General features: G+C 44.1%; 1 protein-coding gene across 1 annotated transcript in view; it reads right to left on the bottom strand.

Annotated features, from left to right (window-relative positions):
* Positions 1 to 2,452: 2,452 nt before the first annotated feature.
* LOC137436715 (uncharacterized) overlaps positions 2,453 to 18,217 on the bottom strand; it is a 100,844-nt gene continuing 85,079 nt past the window's right edge. The window contains exon 6 of the mRNA XM_068130722.2: positions 2,453 to 3,794. Within this exon, the coding sequence (XP_067986823.2) occupies positions 3,666 to 3,794 (129 nt within the window). The 3' untranslated portion in view covers positions 2,453 to 3,665. The remainder of the gene's footprint in view (positions 3,795 to 18,217) is intronic.

Raw genomic sequence — 18,217 nt, 5'->3', positions numbered from 1 at the left:
ATATATATATATATATATATGTTACAGGTGAGTAACATGGCTCGGTGGATTTCTCCCCTATTCACTCACACAATTGCCATAACCATCCACACACATTTCAATAAACCATTACTAAGCATGTATTTCACCCCCCTTGCCGGACTATGGCAAAAATGTCATACACATGTGTGTGCTTCTACTAGGCAGTGGGGAGGTACCGTACAAGCAAGATGGTGGGGGAGCTTCAGGCTGTGGTGCCCTCAGTCGAAAAGCAAGTTGCCCAACTTACGACTTCTTAATCCCCCCACCCCCTTAACTCTTGGCCCCGTGACAGCCAAACAGCTCCTTAAGCTGTTGTCCCGGCGGGGAGGTCTCCATGCCTCAGGCTTTCACACAGCGTCACAGGCCGCCAAGGGTCTACATACAGCAGGGCGCCTAACCAGACCTCACCGCGGACGGGTTCCCAATTTCCAGACACCACTGGCTGCCAGGGGCAATTACCGCAGAGGGGGCCGCAGTCACCGCTCCTCCAGAGCTTGATCCATACCTGCGGACACACACACCTTTGCAACCCACACAATCCACAAAAACATTTCCTCCCCCACTGCCATTCAATTCTCAACCACATATTTCCAATAAAAGATGTCACAAAAAGATGCATGGCCTGCTTACATGTGAGATCCCCATTCACATTTAACCACATCACTCCATAATTCAATTATGAATTACACCCAGCCCTGGTGTTGGCTTAGCGGTTAGGGTGCCGGCTTGGGATCCGAGGATCCTGGGTTCGAATCCCGGTCGATCGCTGAATTAACGCCAGGGGGGTTGACTCGGCCTGTCATCCTTCCGAGGTCGGCAAATTGAGTACCAGCTTGCTGGGATGAATGATCATGGTGTGTACCCCGGTTTAGAATAGGTACACCGTATCCCTGCGCATCGTAAGAGGCGACTAAGGGTTGGCGTCAGGAAGGGCATCCGGCCATAAAAACATTGCCTCAAACAGGGAACCATGATTGTCATGGGGCCCGCAAGGCTAACCCCCGCTCTAGCGGGGAAAATGGCCTTAAAACGATCATTCATTCATTCATATATATATATATATATATATATAGATATATATATATATATATATATATATATATATATATATATATATATATATATATATATATATATATATATTTCTGTCAGTTGATTGTTTGTTTGCCATTTGTATTACAGTGTACAAGAAGGTAGAAATAAATGATTTCATTATATGATTCCAGGTAAATTTCTGCAGTGACAGATCCCTCAAAGAAAAAGGGTCCAATTATCCCTAATGGAGATATGGCTGCCCAAACTGTCACGCCAGGTAAATTTACCTCCTCAACTGTCACTCTTGGGTTCTCCGCAGCCCAGTAGACACAATTGTGTCTGTTAATTGTGCCGTTAAGCTTAAAACATGCCTCATCTGACCACTAGATGTTGTCTAGCATTGTGTCCTCTTCGTCAAGTTTAGCTAAGAACTCTTCGCAAAATTGAAGACGGCGGTCGTCATCTCCATCATGAAGGGCATGCAGTAAGCATGGAATGTAAGGTTTCCATTTTTTCTGGTGAAGGATACGGAGAACACTTGATTGGCTCACTTCCAACTCTGCAGATAAACGGCGAGTTGACTTTTGCGGCCTTTGTTCCAGTCTCCTGATGGCTTCTTCAGCCTTAGCTACATTCGTTGCCGTTTTCGGATGACCGGACTTCTTTGCAGTGGTTACCGACCCTGTTGCTTCAAATTTCTCGACAATCAATCGTATGTTTCTTCCCTGGGCTGGGTTAATATCGAATTTGTGTGCCAAACGGCATGCCGCCATCGTTGGTTGTTCATTACATTTGTAGTAATGTTTCACGGCCGCAATGCGTGGATTCATTGAAAGGTAATTCATGGTTCAATTTTGTGCAAATTCAATAACTTTCCAAACTCTCAGCAATAACCTGCAAAACAAAAGCAAAAATAAATAAACTAAGAAAATTAATAATCTGCAAGACAATTATTAACAACATGACATCCCAGAAAGAATCTGACAGCCGAAAAAACAGAAATCGGGTGCGGGCGCTACTTTTGATTCACCCTGTATGAATAAATAAGTCTATATATATATATATTATATAGATTCATATACATGTATCCATATATTGTTGCAATATTTTAAAGGCACTAACTACATTAAATGCAGGGTGAGTTGCTACACTGATACTCCCAGTATCAGTCAGCCTGAAGTTGTGAAAAGCCTTTGAGGCATTGCCATCAATCCAAGGACAACATCACTTAATGACACAAGATAATCTGAGCTTAATGTGCACTTATTTGTTGGATGTGCCACACTTTAGGGCAGTTTGCGGAACATTTGTGCTGTTTCGCACAAAATTTCTGAAATAGCCAAATGTCTGTTTTTGAAAAGCAAATCAATAAAAAAATAAACAGACAGAACCTCGATTTGTTTTATGGCCCTTTATTTCACAGAAAAATAATTTAAAAAAAAATAAAGAGGTTCACAATATTGTCATTCATTTTCTGAAAGTACAACAATAGATTGTTAACTAGTGCTTGTGATATCACAAAATGCAAATAAGTATTCTCTATAGTTTGACTTGACTTGCCTCTCATTCAGCTGACAATATAATCTTGAATATAAAATTTTGAAAGAATGATGTCAACCGATGCCATTGAGCGGAATATGGTTTTTATGTACAAGTGAGCATAAGATCAATGTAGAATAAAAAATAAAAAGCATGTAAAATTGAAATTATACAGAACTTGTTTGTGGATAGACAATGGAATAGTCCCTTGATACCGCAGAAATATTATGCACGTTCCTGTTGAAGAAGCTTTAGTTGTAATGTATTTATTGTCTTGCATGGACTAATATTATTACTCCAATTTAGTTGCTTTTGATTTGTGCAGTTTGGGTTAGATTATTTATGGAATGAGATCAGACTATGAACTGCCATTCTGGTGTTGCATTCCTGAGTATTACAAACTGCCACTCCGGTGTTGCACAATGCTTCCCCAAGGGATGATGATTTGACCGTCCTATCTGCTAACCCTTGCCTGTCGATGGTGAAGATTCTACGGTACATTTTGCATTTTGAAATAACGTGGGCAATTGTGCTGCTGGTAACTTCTTCTGCAAGATCACTCATCTCTGGTTGTCAAAGCATTTCAAACCAGGACACAGCAGGTAAACACCAAAAGAGTAAAGGCACCATAGAGTGACTTAACCACCATCATGATGAGGTTAAGTGCACTCCTTATTGAGAGAGGTACTCAGCAGTGGATATGTAACTGTTGATTTGTGAATCTCGAAAAATAACCGCAATAACAACTCTGAAAGAAAATACTTTCAAAAGTCTTCATTTTTGTTTGCAGAAGAAAAGATTTCCTGGATTATTTCAACCCCACAAGCAACAGTGTAAAAAATAAACAATACTATCATATTCCCCCTGCTCTGCAGCAAAAGGCCCACACCACAGCTCAGCATACACAAGAAAAGTTGTTTTTCTGTTTCAAAGTTATATACATACTTACATTTTGTGATGTTAGAAAACGCAAATAAAGCCGAAAGCACCAGTGTTGTTTTCATTCTCATGCCAATGGTTCTACCACCACTGTCTGCTATGTTTTTTAATATCATAACTGACGTGCGTAGCTAATGCACACACGAATCCACCTGTACACGCATGGACGCTGGTCTGAGTCTAGATTTCACCTTGACAAACTCTGGGATATTTTCATCGCCTTCTGCAGAAGCATTCTCATCAGGAGCAATGGAAGATTGCTGTGGAAGAGATTGAAAAATACAGGGGCGTTGGGCACGGATGTCATTGTTAGAGATATCATAAATGTATACTTGATCACATTTAATATGTGATATAACGAGTGAATACTCTTGAAAAAAAAAATCAGACAAGCACACCGAAAGACAGAAAAACTCCACTTCATCCATCATGTTCGTGCATTATCCACATCCCAGCACTTACACCTCCTGCTGCTATTTTACAGCCAACCTCTATGCAGAGATATTAGTCAAGGTACCAACTCACAATGGCTCAACAGTTTTGAAAGGCAGTGGAATTTTGTAATGATGTACATTTTAATGCAAACAGGACAGTCACCTGTGGACCCTCATCTGAAGGATGGTGATGTCATGACATGCAAAGCCCTATGCTGGTCTTTCTGACTTTTAGATATACAACTCAGGGAGTGGTGAGGCCTTCATTTTTCATATACATACTACCTTGTAATAGTCATTATATCAAGGACAGACATTTTCAGATATTATTGATAAAACACCGCTAACTCGATGTTTTTAAGGCCAGGTCCTAATGAATAGTAATTAAGTAAATGAACAGTATTATATAACTAATTAATTGACATATGCGGGAAAATTACACGCCCAGACGAGAAATCAAACCCAGGTCCTCTGGTGAACAGTACCAGTGCTCTCCCATTTGAGCTATCTGGGCAACCCTGACCAAGCATGCAATTCTCCCACACATATGATTGCCACTCTCTTTCCGTCAATGCTTCTGGGGCACTCGCTGCCAACAATAGGAGCACCAACGGCCTGAACACGAGAGGGTCTTCCTCCAATTCGGGGACAAATCCATGTCCGCTATTACAAACACCACTGGGGGTGTAGAAACAATTAAGTAAATGAACAGTATTATACAACTAATTAATTGACATATTCGGGAAAATTGCATGCCGGGACCTGAAATCAAACCCAGGTCATCTGATGAACCCGACCAGTGAATAGTAATTTTTCAATGGTGGAAATTGTGGAATTGAAATTTCAATTTTTTTTGTTCAAACTTCACAATTTTCACAAAATATGCACAATTTCAAATTGTGGACTATCTTCAGTTTTGAAAATAGACGAATATATTTTTGGTCAGGTTTGGAAAATAGCAATAATGAGGCAATGTTTCATTGCCCATTTCACTCCAAAAATTCCATCACAATTGGAGAAATGTAGAACATCGTCTGTATATTTGCTCATGATGATGTGTGGGCAAAATCTCACCTCTTTCAAGAAGTCATGGCCTGTTATTGTTGTTTGGACTCTTTAGAACGCATGAAACATAATCAAACAGTGCATCCCAGAAAAACTGTGCAGGTCCTGATCATTGAGAAAAACTTGGCGATTTTTTTTTTGTAATGGGTAAATGCTGCCATACCACTGCCCTGGATTATATATTTACAATGTAGATTGAACAGAGAATGCAGGACTCATATGTTGTGATGACGGTGGATGTTAATGGGCCCTTTCCCCTTGTGCTGCTGTAAAAAAAAAACTCGACGACAACCTTATCATTTCATCCTCAGTTGTGAAATAATTCATTTTAATGAACCAATGCCATAGCGACACAACATCTCATGGTAAAAGTACAAAACAATACTAAACAGTATTGCTAACGCAACCACAAATCAGACCCGATATGCTGGTGCGTGCTGTCGCTCGGAGAACACAATACAGACCATTGGTGTGAACCTCATACAAGACTGACTTCATTGAGAATCAATCTCAGAATGGATGACTTCATGGTGATCATCCTACCAATTCCGCCATATTTCTGCCTCGTGTTGACCTACGACTCATATTGGAAGTTCTTGGCGTTGCTGAGCCAATGATTCGGAGCGGTTACTCGTGCAGACCAAGATGATTGGTTTCAGGCATAGTCGTGGTCAATATGGGCTTGCAAGAATCTATATCACCAAGGAGAATTATTGTTCACCAAATGCAAAGTTTCTCATAAGCCATATCTGTGAGGGTGCTTCAAATATGACTTGGAATTTTGCTTACACATTACTCGTAACTCGGATTTTATGCATTTTTACAAAAACAAGACCGGATATTTTTCAAAGCTTTCTACAGCTTTAGACAAACATGTCCCCATTGAAGGCACAAATGTAGCCTTTAGTATATAATTATTTAAGATGTGCACATGGACAGTGCAGGACATCATACTCATCATAATAGGCTCATTCATCAACAAGACCGATAGTCTATCGGCGTAGCCGGGCTTGTTTGATACTTTAGTTGAAGAGGATAATATGACCTGATGACCTGGGTGGGCATACCAGTTAGCATTTAGCAAATAATGTAAGTATTAATTATTTTGACTTCAGGCATGGACAGCCGGTTCGTGAATGACTTGGGGGAAAAAAACATACCCAGTCTGAATGTTGCTATATCCAGTCAATGGGGAAACTGCAAATGGGGAATCCGCGAATGTCACGGATGGAACCCCTTCAGTCATTTCCTCATTCTGCTTTAAATTAAATATCTCTATATTTTCATTCCAAACAGCATCATTCATCATTCCGATCACAAATTAATACTGTGGTATTAATATATCAAAATAGAATGTTAAATCACGATTGTATTGAGATATTATCAAACCAGCGAACGGTCATCATCTGTTTTTGGGAGCAAGGTCCGTGTCGATCGCATTTTTAAATCATAATTGTATTGAGGAATTTCTGAAACCTCCTACATACCTTACGACACCTGCTGGGACCCCAAACGTTCCACAGAAGGTTATTATATTTACTTTTAGTAAAATATGCAACTGTAATAGACCTTATCGCGAATCGGTAAATATCAACAGAGGGCGCTCTACCGCAAAGCATGATGGGATCGAAAAGGGGGCAAAGGTAAACACGAACCCAGAAGAGGAAGCGTCTGTCTACGATCGACGCTGTGTTTACGGAAAGGAAGATGGCTAATGTGAAATTCAGCGTTTTTTGGCATTAAAATCCAGCGATTTAAAGAAATATTTGAATCGGACATAGTTGAATATTTCATATTTGAAATAGAAATATTTGAAATAGGTGGAATCGGACCCTGTAGTATCTGGAACTCCTTGAGCCGACTTATTGCCCTTTCAACATAAATCCTAGCATTAGCTACAGTCTTTGTGTTGATATCTTCAGACTCTGTGAACTGGGATGTGCTCTTTGTTGTGCGCTGAAATGGTGGGATGACAAGTCGCACCTGCTTATGCGAGAACAGTTCCTGAATGTTGAAACCTCGATCGGCCATACAAATATCGCCGGGCTGGAACTTGTCTGCCATGTTCGTCATCTTTACAATTTTTTTGTCCAACGTGTTTCCTCCTGTAGGTTTGGAAATGTATGAAATTATTGTTCCGCTAGGTGTAATACCAACAAGGCACTTGAGAGTAGGTCTTGACTTATATTGGCTGTACACTTGCGAATTTGATGCTGCCAGGGAAGGTCTATCTATTTGGATTTCAGTGCAGTCGATTATGCATCTCACAGTACCCTTATACTTGTGGAAACATGCTGGGTAGTACTTCATAGTGCCTTCTTTGCTGGGCCAGTGGATGAAGGCAGCCAGCTCCTTTGCCAACAGTGGAATCCAAGTGGACAAAACTTGGGAGACGGTGCTTTGTCCTAATCCAAAGCGAAATGCGAGGTCCTCCTCGCGAAGATTAAGCCGAAGCTTCATGAGTGTCATGAGTAGTTGATCCTCTAAAGATTGAGATCGCTCAACTCCGGGTTTTGTAGTATTGTTTATTTGCCAGTTCTTGTCTTCGGCCTTGCTCTTGGAGTAGACGTGTAAGACGGCTGAGGTGGTGGTCGTCTGGGCGTCTTTGGACTTTCGTTACAGCCCTTCAGGTAAAGAGTAGGATTGGGTTCATCAAGAAATGGTTGGTCATGAGGAAAATGGTTGCTGCACACCTTAGTAGCCGTTGTTACTTTAAAGCAATCCCTATTCAACAGGCGTGTCCATGTGGCACAATGTTGCTTCTTGCACGAGTGAAATCGTAGCGTATTGATGTGGCCTTTCAGAATATTCCTACAGGATAAAATAAATTGTAAATAGTAATTAATAAAATGGCAAAATGGCAAACATAGTACATGTACATATACATGCAGTACAACCAACATTTTGGCATCACACCACAGTATACAAAAAAAAAAAAGAATCAGAGGGGATGATTAAGTCAGAGGAGGTAGATGAATCACTAAATGGCTCAGAATGGCAATAATCCACTAAAACCCACGATTGCCTTAATATGAATGCTTTTATACAAGAATACACTCCCTAAAAGTTTCCTAATGTTAACCAATATTACTTTTATAACGTAAACAACTAAACATAGAATATAATTCAACAAAACAAGACCCACATAATATAATTAGTGTTGCGTAGTTACAACTGTAAAGTTTTTATCAACTTCTGAGGAGGTCATGCATTATAAAATTACTCTGGAACCTTATTTGGTCGTAATTAGGTCTCCTCATCATACACTAGCTGCATACCAGCCTTATTAATATTAAGCTTACCTACATCTAGCTACACTCGGGCCTACAGTGTACACTTCGTAAACACGCCAAGAAGAAGCTTCCTTAAAAGTTGTTAACATTAAAAAAAATACTAAATAACTGATGCCTACCTTTCAGGATATCTCCGGTCATTATTACAACCAAAAACAGCACATGATCGCCACCTGGCAGGATAAAAAAAGTCCTAAAAGTAGTTTAAAGTGGTAAGGATCACGTAGTGTGTTAATGTAAACAAGCAGTCTGTCAAAGTGACAGCGAGGCGGCGCTATTGCCCCTTTTCCGATCCCATGATGCATTGCGGTTCCGATTCGCGATAAGGTCTATAGTTACTAAACCCTATCCCCCTGTCATGTGACCAGATCCTCAGCTCTGATTGGTGGACGTTTGTGAGGGACATACAGTACATACATACGGACAGACAAATGCTGTTCTAGACAGCATTGCCCGATGGTCTATGCCGTAAGATCATTCCTTCCCACCTAAAGGTCCTCTTTAACATGGACGTCCTCGAAGGGCAATCAGCATTGCACTGCATAACCAATCATCAGTAAATTTAAATGGGTTTGATGTTTTTGTTGATAAGACATTTCAGAATTTCTTGCCTTTGCATTGTCTTTTGTCATTTTGCAAATGATAGGCCTACAATCTCAATTTTCAGCTCAAGGCATTAATTAAAGCATAGAACATACGATTATGAGTTTTGGTTACAAATGCCAAACACCTGAAAATGTTTCTTTTAAGTCTAAATCAAATTTAAACAACCCTCAGACCTAAATATAAAATGAACCTTCCTTTGTATCACTGTAGATCATCACTGTAGGCACTACACCTCTGGCTCGGATGGTCTACATTGGCAGACCCTCTGATGCAACAATACATACACACATACATATAGGTAGTAGGCAAACACATTAGTAAATTAGGGAAACCAAGTATATTGAAAGCATCAGCTTCCACGCAGGTGTGGCCAATTTATGAATGAACAAATAACATACCAGCATACTTAGGGCCATGTATAAAAGTGCTGCACAGGCCTGGTTGACTATAATTATGGCTAGCATGGCTGCAAGAGGAGACCTCAGTGACTTTGAAGGAGGGGTGAATTTTGGGGCGAGTTTGGCAGGAGCTTAAGAAACCATGACAGCTCAACTTGCTAATGTTTCATGAGCAACGTGATGAGTAAGGTGATGTTGGCATGGAACGCCAAGGGAAAGACATCATCATCAATGGGCAACAGCAGGTGGAAGCACATACTCCAGGATTGTGATATTTATGTGTTAATTTGAAGTGCAAGGCAAAGCAGGCAAGTAATTGCAGATAAATTGACTGTAAATTTCAACCTGAGGCGCGAGCACCCAGTTTAATTATAAAAATGGTCTGCCGGGATATCCATAGAGCGGGATACCGTCGTCGGGTTTCTGTGTGCAAACCGCTCATCACACCTGGCAATGCACGCTTATTAGTGCAGTGGTGCAAAGAGCCCAGGCAATGGAATACCGAGCAGTGGAGAAATGTGATATGGTCAGATGAATCATCCTTCACCATGTTCTCAACAAACGGTTGAGTGCACTTGTGGCGCCAACCAACATAACTCCACAACCCTGAGTGCTTGGTTCCAACATTGAAGGATTCTGGTGGTTATGTATTGTTGTGGAGTATATGTATTGTTGTGGAGTGTATGTATTGTTGTGGAGTGTATTTTCCTGGCATGGTTATGTATGCTCTCTTCACTGGTAGAGTTATGGTTATGCTTTCTTCACTGGTAGAGTTATGGTTATGCTTTCTTCACTGGTAGAGTCCAACCTTCCCAAGGAACAAGCTGGCTTCAGATCTGGTAAGAGCTGTGCTGATCAAGTACTTGCACTCACCAAACACACATTGGGCCAGGCTAGCAATGTGTGCTCAAGACAGGTGTTGCACTGATTGACCTTTCATAAATTTATGATATGGTATGGTGACAATGTTCTTCTGCTGAAGGCTGCCAGATCTTTCCAGTTCCAAGCCACAACACATGTACCACTTCCAGAAAGCTTGCCAAGGTAGATGATCTTGCCCATGCTACCAAAGCAATCAACCTCGAATATCTCAGCAGTACCTTGTCCCAGGAATTAAAGGTAACGGAGCAGTACTTAAACTCCTGGCACCTCCACCCAAACTCAATGAAGACGGCAGTTACCACTTTCTATCTCAGCAACCGATTGGATTACAGCAAACTCCAGGTTTTATTTTGTGGCAAACCAGTCATGAATGAATCATTTCCCAAGTACCTTGGAGTCAACCTACAGCCTCACATTCTGCAAACATTGAAGATGGGTCACAAAAAAGATCAAGACCAGGGTAAACATCATCCAGAAACCAGTAGACACCAGCTATGGATCAAGTGCGCACACTCTTCGTACTGCTAGCCTTGCTCTTGTGTACTCCAGCCATATACTGTTGTCCTGGATGTGTAGGGAGCAGCCACACAAAACACTAGGACACTGTCCTGAAAATACTGATGCGGATAATCAGCGGTACACTGAAATCAACACGCGTGCAGTGGCTCCCAGTCCTGTTTGACATCCCACTCTGTGATGTGCGTCAGAAGGAAAGAACGCTGAAAGAGTTTGACTGCATCAAAGCCAACCCTGAGTTTCAAATCCATTAAGACCTGCAGAATCTTCCAAATATGCGACTCAAGTCACGCAAACATTTCTCGGGCTCTGCAAATGTTTTGAGTCAATCAACGTTTGACACAAAGGACTAGTGGCGCAATCTCTGAACAGACAACGTTGCTAACAAAGAATGGGTGAGTGATCCGACAGAAGAGCCTCCAGGTATTGACCTCCCCTGGAAACAGTGCTCTGCACCCAACAGGATCTGTACTCTCCATGCAGGGATATCAAACCACCTCCAGAAATGCAATTTCAAAGACAGCCCAGCATGTGACTGTGGTCAACCAGATCAGTCTATTCATCACATTATGAATGTGTCACTTACAGAAATTTGATGAAGGATTTGGGGCAATCCACCTAACAACAGACATTGCTGTGATTTAGCTGTCCAACTTAGACGTAGATCTGTTGTGAGCACAATTTATCATACACAGGAAAAAAAAAAACATGCTACACAGTTTACATTTTGTATCCCACCGACAGGCCGGATTTGCATCCGGACCTTAACCAAAATCTAATCAGTTTGTCCTTGTCAAACACCTAACCTGTCCACCAAGCTTCATCCAAATCTATCCATAAGTTTTTCTGTTCAAAGACAAACAAACAAACAAACAGGGGTGAAACAACAACCTCTGTCCACTTTCATTGGCAGAGGTAATTACCAATATTAATACAGTGTAGTGAGCATGTTTAATAGGCTTACTACAACTCTAAAACCCCTCCCACACACCATACAGATAAAAGATTGCAAAACTGTGTGTACCCTGGCAAAACATTGAGGGGATAAATCCAAGAGACAGTGTGGTATAAAATGAAGAAGAAGAAGAAGAGGAAGAGGATACAGAGGCGTGATGCTTCTCGCATGCCTATTTCTATTCGAGCGCTTTGTGTGTGAGAGTCGGAGGCTTCTGCTGACTAAATGGGCTATGTTGAGATATGCGCTGGTTTATCTTGGTAATATGAGACTGTCGATTGATGGCTAATGTGTTAGAAAACCTTGCCAATTTACATATGCTTCATAGGACTAATGAGATGATTGCTTATGTGCTTAGGACTTGTGAAGATCGATTTCAATAAAGCCTCATATCTGGGAACGAGGTTTTGAATCAATTTCATTGCAATTTATTGAAATCTATTCTGAGACGTTCAAGGACCATGGATAAGCTCATCAAATTGAGGTGCTTCTGCGGTGATCGGAATTCCGGTGGACACAAAGGCTTCTTTCAATGGGACTCCATACGGGACTTGTCCCACAGATCACAGACCCAGAGAATGGACGGCCTTTCCTGCAGTGTCTCATTCTGTCTATGAATACTTCTCCCATTGCACGACATACGAGGACGCCGTGGAGACCTTGACAGCCCTTTATGTTAAACATTGAAGCACTATTTATGCCTGGCATCTTCTCGCGACGTGCAGGCAGGAGCCTTCGGAATCTTTGGAGCGATACGCGCAGGTCTTGCAACAGCTCGGCAAGGACTGTGCCATCATGGATCGTGTGGTTGTGGAGGGCACTGATGATCTAGTACACGATGTCTTCATAACCAGGCTCCAGTCTCCCGCGATCCGCCAGCGCCTCCTCAAGAACGAAACGCTGACCTTCAAAACGGCTTTCGACCAAGCCGGGTCCTACAGTTGGCTCAAGTCAGATGTGAGACATACGCTCGGCCCTTCGTAGCTGCGAGAACTACGACCAACACTGATGATCGCGGGGAATCAGAATCTGCCGGCAAGTGAGCGCCCGCACCGGTTCTTGCGAGCCGGGATTCTTGCAGAGAGGGTTCGGACGATGATGAGAGCGAGCCGAGCACAACGGCTGTGGCAACCTCTGCTGGGGCGACTGCCAAATATTTTTTCTGTGGAAATCGCCACCACACCCACTCGCTATGCCCGGCTCGGGAAACGATGTGTCACAACTGCAGTAAGAAAGGCCATTTTGCCAAAGTTTGCCAGTCAACCAAAGCCCGACGGACCATGCTCGCAGGCGCACGGGTATCTTTGGTCTCGAGGAGAGCTCCGAGCGGCATAGCGAGGGCTGTGATTCTGGTGGAAATCAATAGTGATTCGGTGGAAGCGCTGATCGATACTGGAAGCGATAAGAGCTACGTCAGCCAGCGTCTGGGCAAACGTCACGGATGGCCCACTGTTGCGATGGCGCAATGTGCGCACATGGCTTTAGGGGCTTTGTGGCAGCGATTTTTTTTTTTTTTTTTTTTTTTTTTTTTCTATACAAGATCGAGGCTCGTGAAAGAGCGAACATTAATCACACAGAAAGACAAACCGACACATAAAACATATAACATCGGGAGCGGAAGACAAGATGGGGAGAGAGGGGGAAGGACACGAACACAACATTTGAGAGCAGGGACCGAGAGACATGGAGACATCGAGAGATCTGAGAGAGGGCGAGGGCTTTGGGGGGGGGGGGGCGTGGGAAGGGGGCAGTGGGAGAGGTATAAAACATATGGACACTGCCAGGACTTCCAGGAAAGAAGTTGGAATTTCAAACAAGGTGGATCTGGGGTGAATTAGCGGGGGTAGAAAAGATCAAGGTTTTGGATGGGGGAAGATAAGAGATGGTGGTGAACAGCTGTTTTAAAGACCTGGAGGGAGGAGTGGGATTGAAGGGAGTGAGGGAGTTTGTTCCAGAGGCGGGAGAAAAGAGGAATGAAAGAGTGAAGGTGAGCGGAGAGCCGAGATTTCGGCAGTTTAACCATCAGAGGGTTGCTGGCAGATCTTGTGCGACCTGTAGGAATATTTGGGGGACAGAGCACAGAGAGAGCTGGGGGTGCAAGGCCGGAGAGGAGTCGGTAGAAGACAGAAAGACCACCTACCTGCCTGCGGTGAGTGAGTGAAAGGCCCTCAGAGATAGCTTCATCGCGGGAGATTCCAATAATTCTGAAAGCTTTGGTTTCAACAGCGTGAAGCCGAGCTAGGTGTGAGGCAGGAGCACCGGCCCATAGGGGAGAACAGTATTCCATTGAGCTGCGGATGAAAGCCTTGTATGTGGTGAGGAGCTCAGGTGTGCCGAGGAAGGACTTCGCACGACGGAGGATGCCCAGTCGGCGACTGGCTTTGGAGGCCAGCTTGGAAATGTGGTTTTCCCACGAAAGATCATGGCAGATAGTGAGACCCAAAATCTTGAGCGACAGAACTTCTTGGAGAGGATTGTTGAGAAAGTAGATGGGAGGGTTGTCCAGTCGATCTTTTCGGAGAGACATAGTAAGAGTGTGAGATTTGTCAGGATTGAAAGACATGTTCCACTTGTTTGACCAGTCTGTGATTTTGTCCAGGTCTTCAGAGAGTGAGGAGGCAGCAGACTGCCGATCTGAGGGAAGAGGAATGGAGCGGCAGAGAGTGGAGTCATCAGCAAAGAGATAGAGAGGATTTTCGAGAGAGTCAGAGAGATCATTGATGAAGACCAGAAAAAGCACGGGGCCCAGAACACTGCCTTGGGGAACTCCAGCCTGAACAGGAAGAGGAGATGAGAGAAACCCATTCAGGGCCACACGTTGACGACGACTAGAGAGGAAGTCCGCCAGCCATGCGTGGAGATTTCCATGGATACCAAAGGAGGAGAGTTTGGTGAGCAGAGCGGGGTGCCAGACCGTGTCGAAGGCACGTGATATGTCGAGGGAGACAGCTCTAATTTCCTGTTTGGCATTGAGGACCTCCATCCATTGTTGAGACAGCAGAAGCAGCATGTCCAGAGTAGAGTGACCTGGTCTGAAACCAAATTGATGATCAGAGATCAAGCCATTGGAGAAGCGGAAAGATTTCATATCAGAAGCAATGATGGATTCCATGACTTTGCTGATAATTGGGAGAAGGCTGATTGGTCTGTAGTTGCTAGGATCTGTTTTTGCACCTTTTTTGTGCAAAGCGGTGATGTTGGCTGATTTCCAAGCAGATGGCAGTTGACCTTGAGCAAAAGAGAGGGTGAAGAGAACAGAGAGAGGGTGAGATAGAGCAGCAGAGCAGGATTTTAGGACCCGTGGGCTGATGCCGTCGGGTCCAGTTGCAGAATCAGAGTCGAGGGTTGACAGAAACTTTTCCACCTTGTCAGGAGGAAAGGACACGGAGTCCAGGAGCAGCAGGGTACGACTGGGTATGGTGGGTACAGAGAGGGATGGGTTTGGGACACAAGATTTAGAGGCAAACACAGAGTTGAGGCATTCAGCTTTTTCACGTGCGGAGTCAGCTGTGTAGCCGTTTGAGGTAAGGGAGGGGATGGATGGGGAACAAACACCAGAAACGGATTTGACCAGACGCCACCAGGATTTGGAAGAGGGAGACAGATAAGAGAGTTCGGTCTTGAGAACGGAGAGATATTGTTTCCTGGCTCTCCTGAGGGTGGACACACACTTGTTTCGGGCTTTGTGAAAGGAAATGAGATTTCCTTCCGTTGGATTTGCTTTCCAGGAGACGAAGGCAAGTTGTTTCTGGGCAACAGCCTCACCACAAGATTCCGTGTACCATGGACGGGAGGAAGGGTATGACAACTGAAGACGAGATGGGATAAATCTGTGCATGAGAGAGAGCAATTTACTTTGGAAGAATTCCCAGGATGAGTTGATGTCAGAGGTGGTAGAGATGGGAGACCAGTCCAGATGATTGATGGCTGCTTGAAGACCGTGCCAGTTGGCCTGAGTGAAATGCCAGACTCGTCGACGCTGAGCAGGCTCCCTGAGGATGGTCAGAGAGATGTCCACTTTAACAAGGACATGATCAGATGATCCGATCGGAGCAGAAGAAGAGCAGCAGACATTTTCAGGGAAGTTAGTCATAACCAAGTCCAGAAGAGAAGATGTTCCGTTGACTGAGATCCGGGTCGGGAAATTGACAGATTGTGTCAGTCCCAGTGAGTCGCAGAAGTCCTTTGCTGAGGAGCCATGGCTGGTGAGAGAGGTACCCACACCCAGCCAACTGGCATGATGACAGTTGAAATCACCACATATGAGGAAGAGAGAGTTGGGATGAGTAGATAGAAGTTGGTCCATATCATCAGACAGCGAGATGTAGATGGAGTCATCACTGTTTGGTGGACGGTACAACACACATATGAACAAGAGGTGGGAGCGAAGGGGAAGCCGTAGCCAGAGGTATTCCTGGGGGTGAGGTGGAGAGAGTGCAGTGCAGGGCGAGTGAGGAAGAGAGTTTTTGATAAAGATAGCAACCCCGCCTCCAGGACGAGGCTCAGGTCTATCATACCGGAGGAGGGAGTAGCCCGGGAGAGATACTATGGAATCAGAGACATCATAAAGGAGGAAAGTTTCTGTTAAGCAGATCACGTCTGGTTTGACAGAAGCAACCTGTATGGAGAGATCAGTTAAGTTTGAACGAAGGCCCCGGATGTTTGACGTCCATACCGTTAATGAAGAGGAAGGGGGAGCATCAGATACAGAACAGGGGGGAGGAGGGGTAGGGTAAGATGTGGAAGAGGTGGAAGAGGTAGGGAGAGCTGTTGAAGGTGTGTCAGAGATTTCAGAATAGCTCGGAGAAAGGGAAGGATGGGGCGGACAAAAGGTTTGATGGTGATTGGGTGAGCCACAATGAGGTGTTATTTGAGGAGGGGGAAGAGCGAGGCAGAAGGTTGGGGGAGATGGAGGTGAGAGTTTGAAGGGGGAAGAAGCGGGGAGGACGCTTTGAGGAGGGGGTGTGAGAGGGGGGAAATTGAGAAGCAATGAGGGTGGGGAGATTTGAAGGGGAGGGGTGAGGGGGGAGTTTGGGAGGGAAGGGACAAGGGGAGGGATTTGAAAGGGATGGGATATGGGGGAGATTTGGAGGGGAGGGGTGAGGCAGGAGTCTAGGAGGGGAGGGGCGAGGGGGCGTCTTGGCGGGGAGGGGTGAGGGGGTAGTTTAGGAGGGAGGGGGCAAGGGGGGAGATTTGAAAGGGATGGGTGATGGGGAAGATTTGGAGGGGAGGGGTGATGGGGAAGATTTGGAGGGGAGGAGTTATGGGGAAGATTTGGAGGGGAGGGGTGAGATTGGATTTTTGAAAGTGTACGATTTATGGGAAACGAACATTTATTGCAAAATGAGTTTCTTGTGACCTTCGAGTTAAAAATACGTTTAAGGACGCTGGATGGAGGATGGAGTGCAGGAGAGTTTAGGGAATGTAGAAAAAAGGCACTATAGGAGATGGATATTTTTTTTGGGATGAATTGATTTGGTGAGCAAGTCGAAAGCAGCCTTTTAAAGAAGAAGAAGAAAAAGGTGTTATAAAATATGACGGAATACATAACTTGAGGGGAAAGTGTAAACATTGAAGGTTAATGAGTGAAAACTATCTGGGGAAATGGGGGAGAAACACGTGGTCGAAGAACGAACGAACGAATAAGAATGAATAAACGAATGAGAACAGAGAAGGAAATGTTTTGTTTTTTTTTTTTTTTTTTTTTTTGAGTTGAGATTTACACAAGGAAGTAGGCTATGGGTGAAAAGACTGGGAATACAGAGAACGAAAGTTATTGGATCACAAACGACGGACCACTGAGAGAAAAACAAAGCCTCAAGGTTGTACAGTGCACACTGTACAAGGCCTTGCTCGCGACACGGCAAACAGACGATCAATTTATGAAAGATAAACACCGAGAAACAACCAAAGTTGCACACAATAACTTCACACACCGAAAGATAAATACAGTTTCGACAAAATACAATTGTGAACAGACTTAACTTCGAAAAACGTGGAGACCGTGTGGAGCTTCGAAAATCCCTGCCGCCGTCTCCTGGAACATAGGTGGTCCCGAGGATTCTGTGTCGTTAAGTTGGTAGCCAATGATGGTATGTACTCGGATATGAAGTTAATGGTGTTTCAGAATCTGTGCTGTGACGTGCTTCTCGGTCATGACTTCTTGAATCGGCACACATGTAGAAATGCAGTTCAGCGGGGCTCACACCTTCTCTGTAGGTGACCAGCGGATCACTCGGCATGCGGCTTCGCAGAGATGGCTATTGAACCTCCCCCGCTGTTTCTGAGTTTGATGCCCAATTGCCACCCTGTCACCATAAAATCTAGGCAGTATTCGCAGCCCGATGTCCAATTTATTGCTGACGAGACTAAACGTCTTTTACTCGAGGGAGTCATCGAACCCAGTTGCTCACCTTGGCGGGCTCAAGTGCTGGTCTTCAATAGTTCTAATCATCGCAAATGCATGGTCATCGACTACTCTCAAATTATCAATCGCTTTTCCCAACTTGATGCCTACCCGCTTCCTAGGATGGA

This window comes from Myxine glutinosa, chromosome 11, assembly GCF_964187855.1.
Source record: "Myxine glutinosa chromosome 11, kmMyxGlut1.1, whole genome shotgun sequence".
Classification (NCBI taxonomy): domain Eukaryota; kingdom Metazoa; phylum Chordata; class Myxini; order Myxiniformes; family Myxinidae; genus Myxine; species Myxine glutinosa.
The sequence above is the reverse complement of the archived record's forward strand: the minus strand, read 5'-3'. Positions and strand labels throughout refer to the sequence as shown.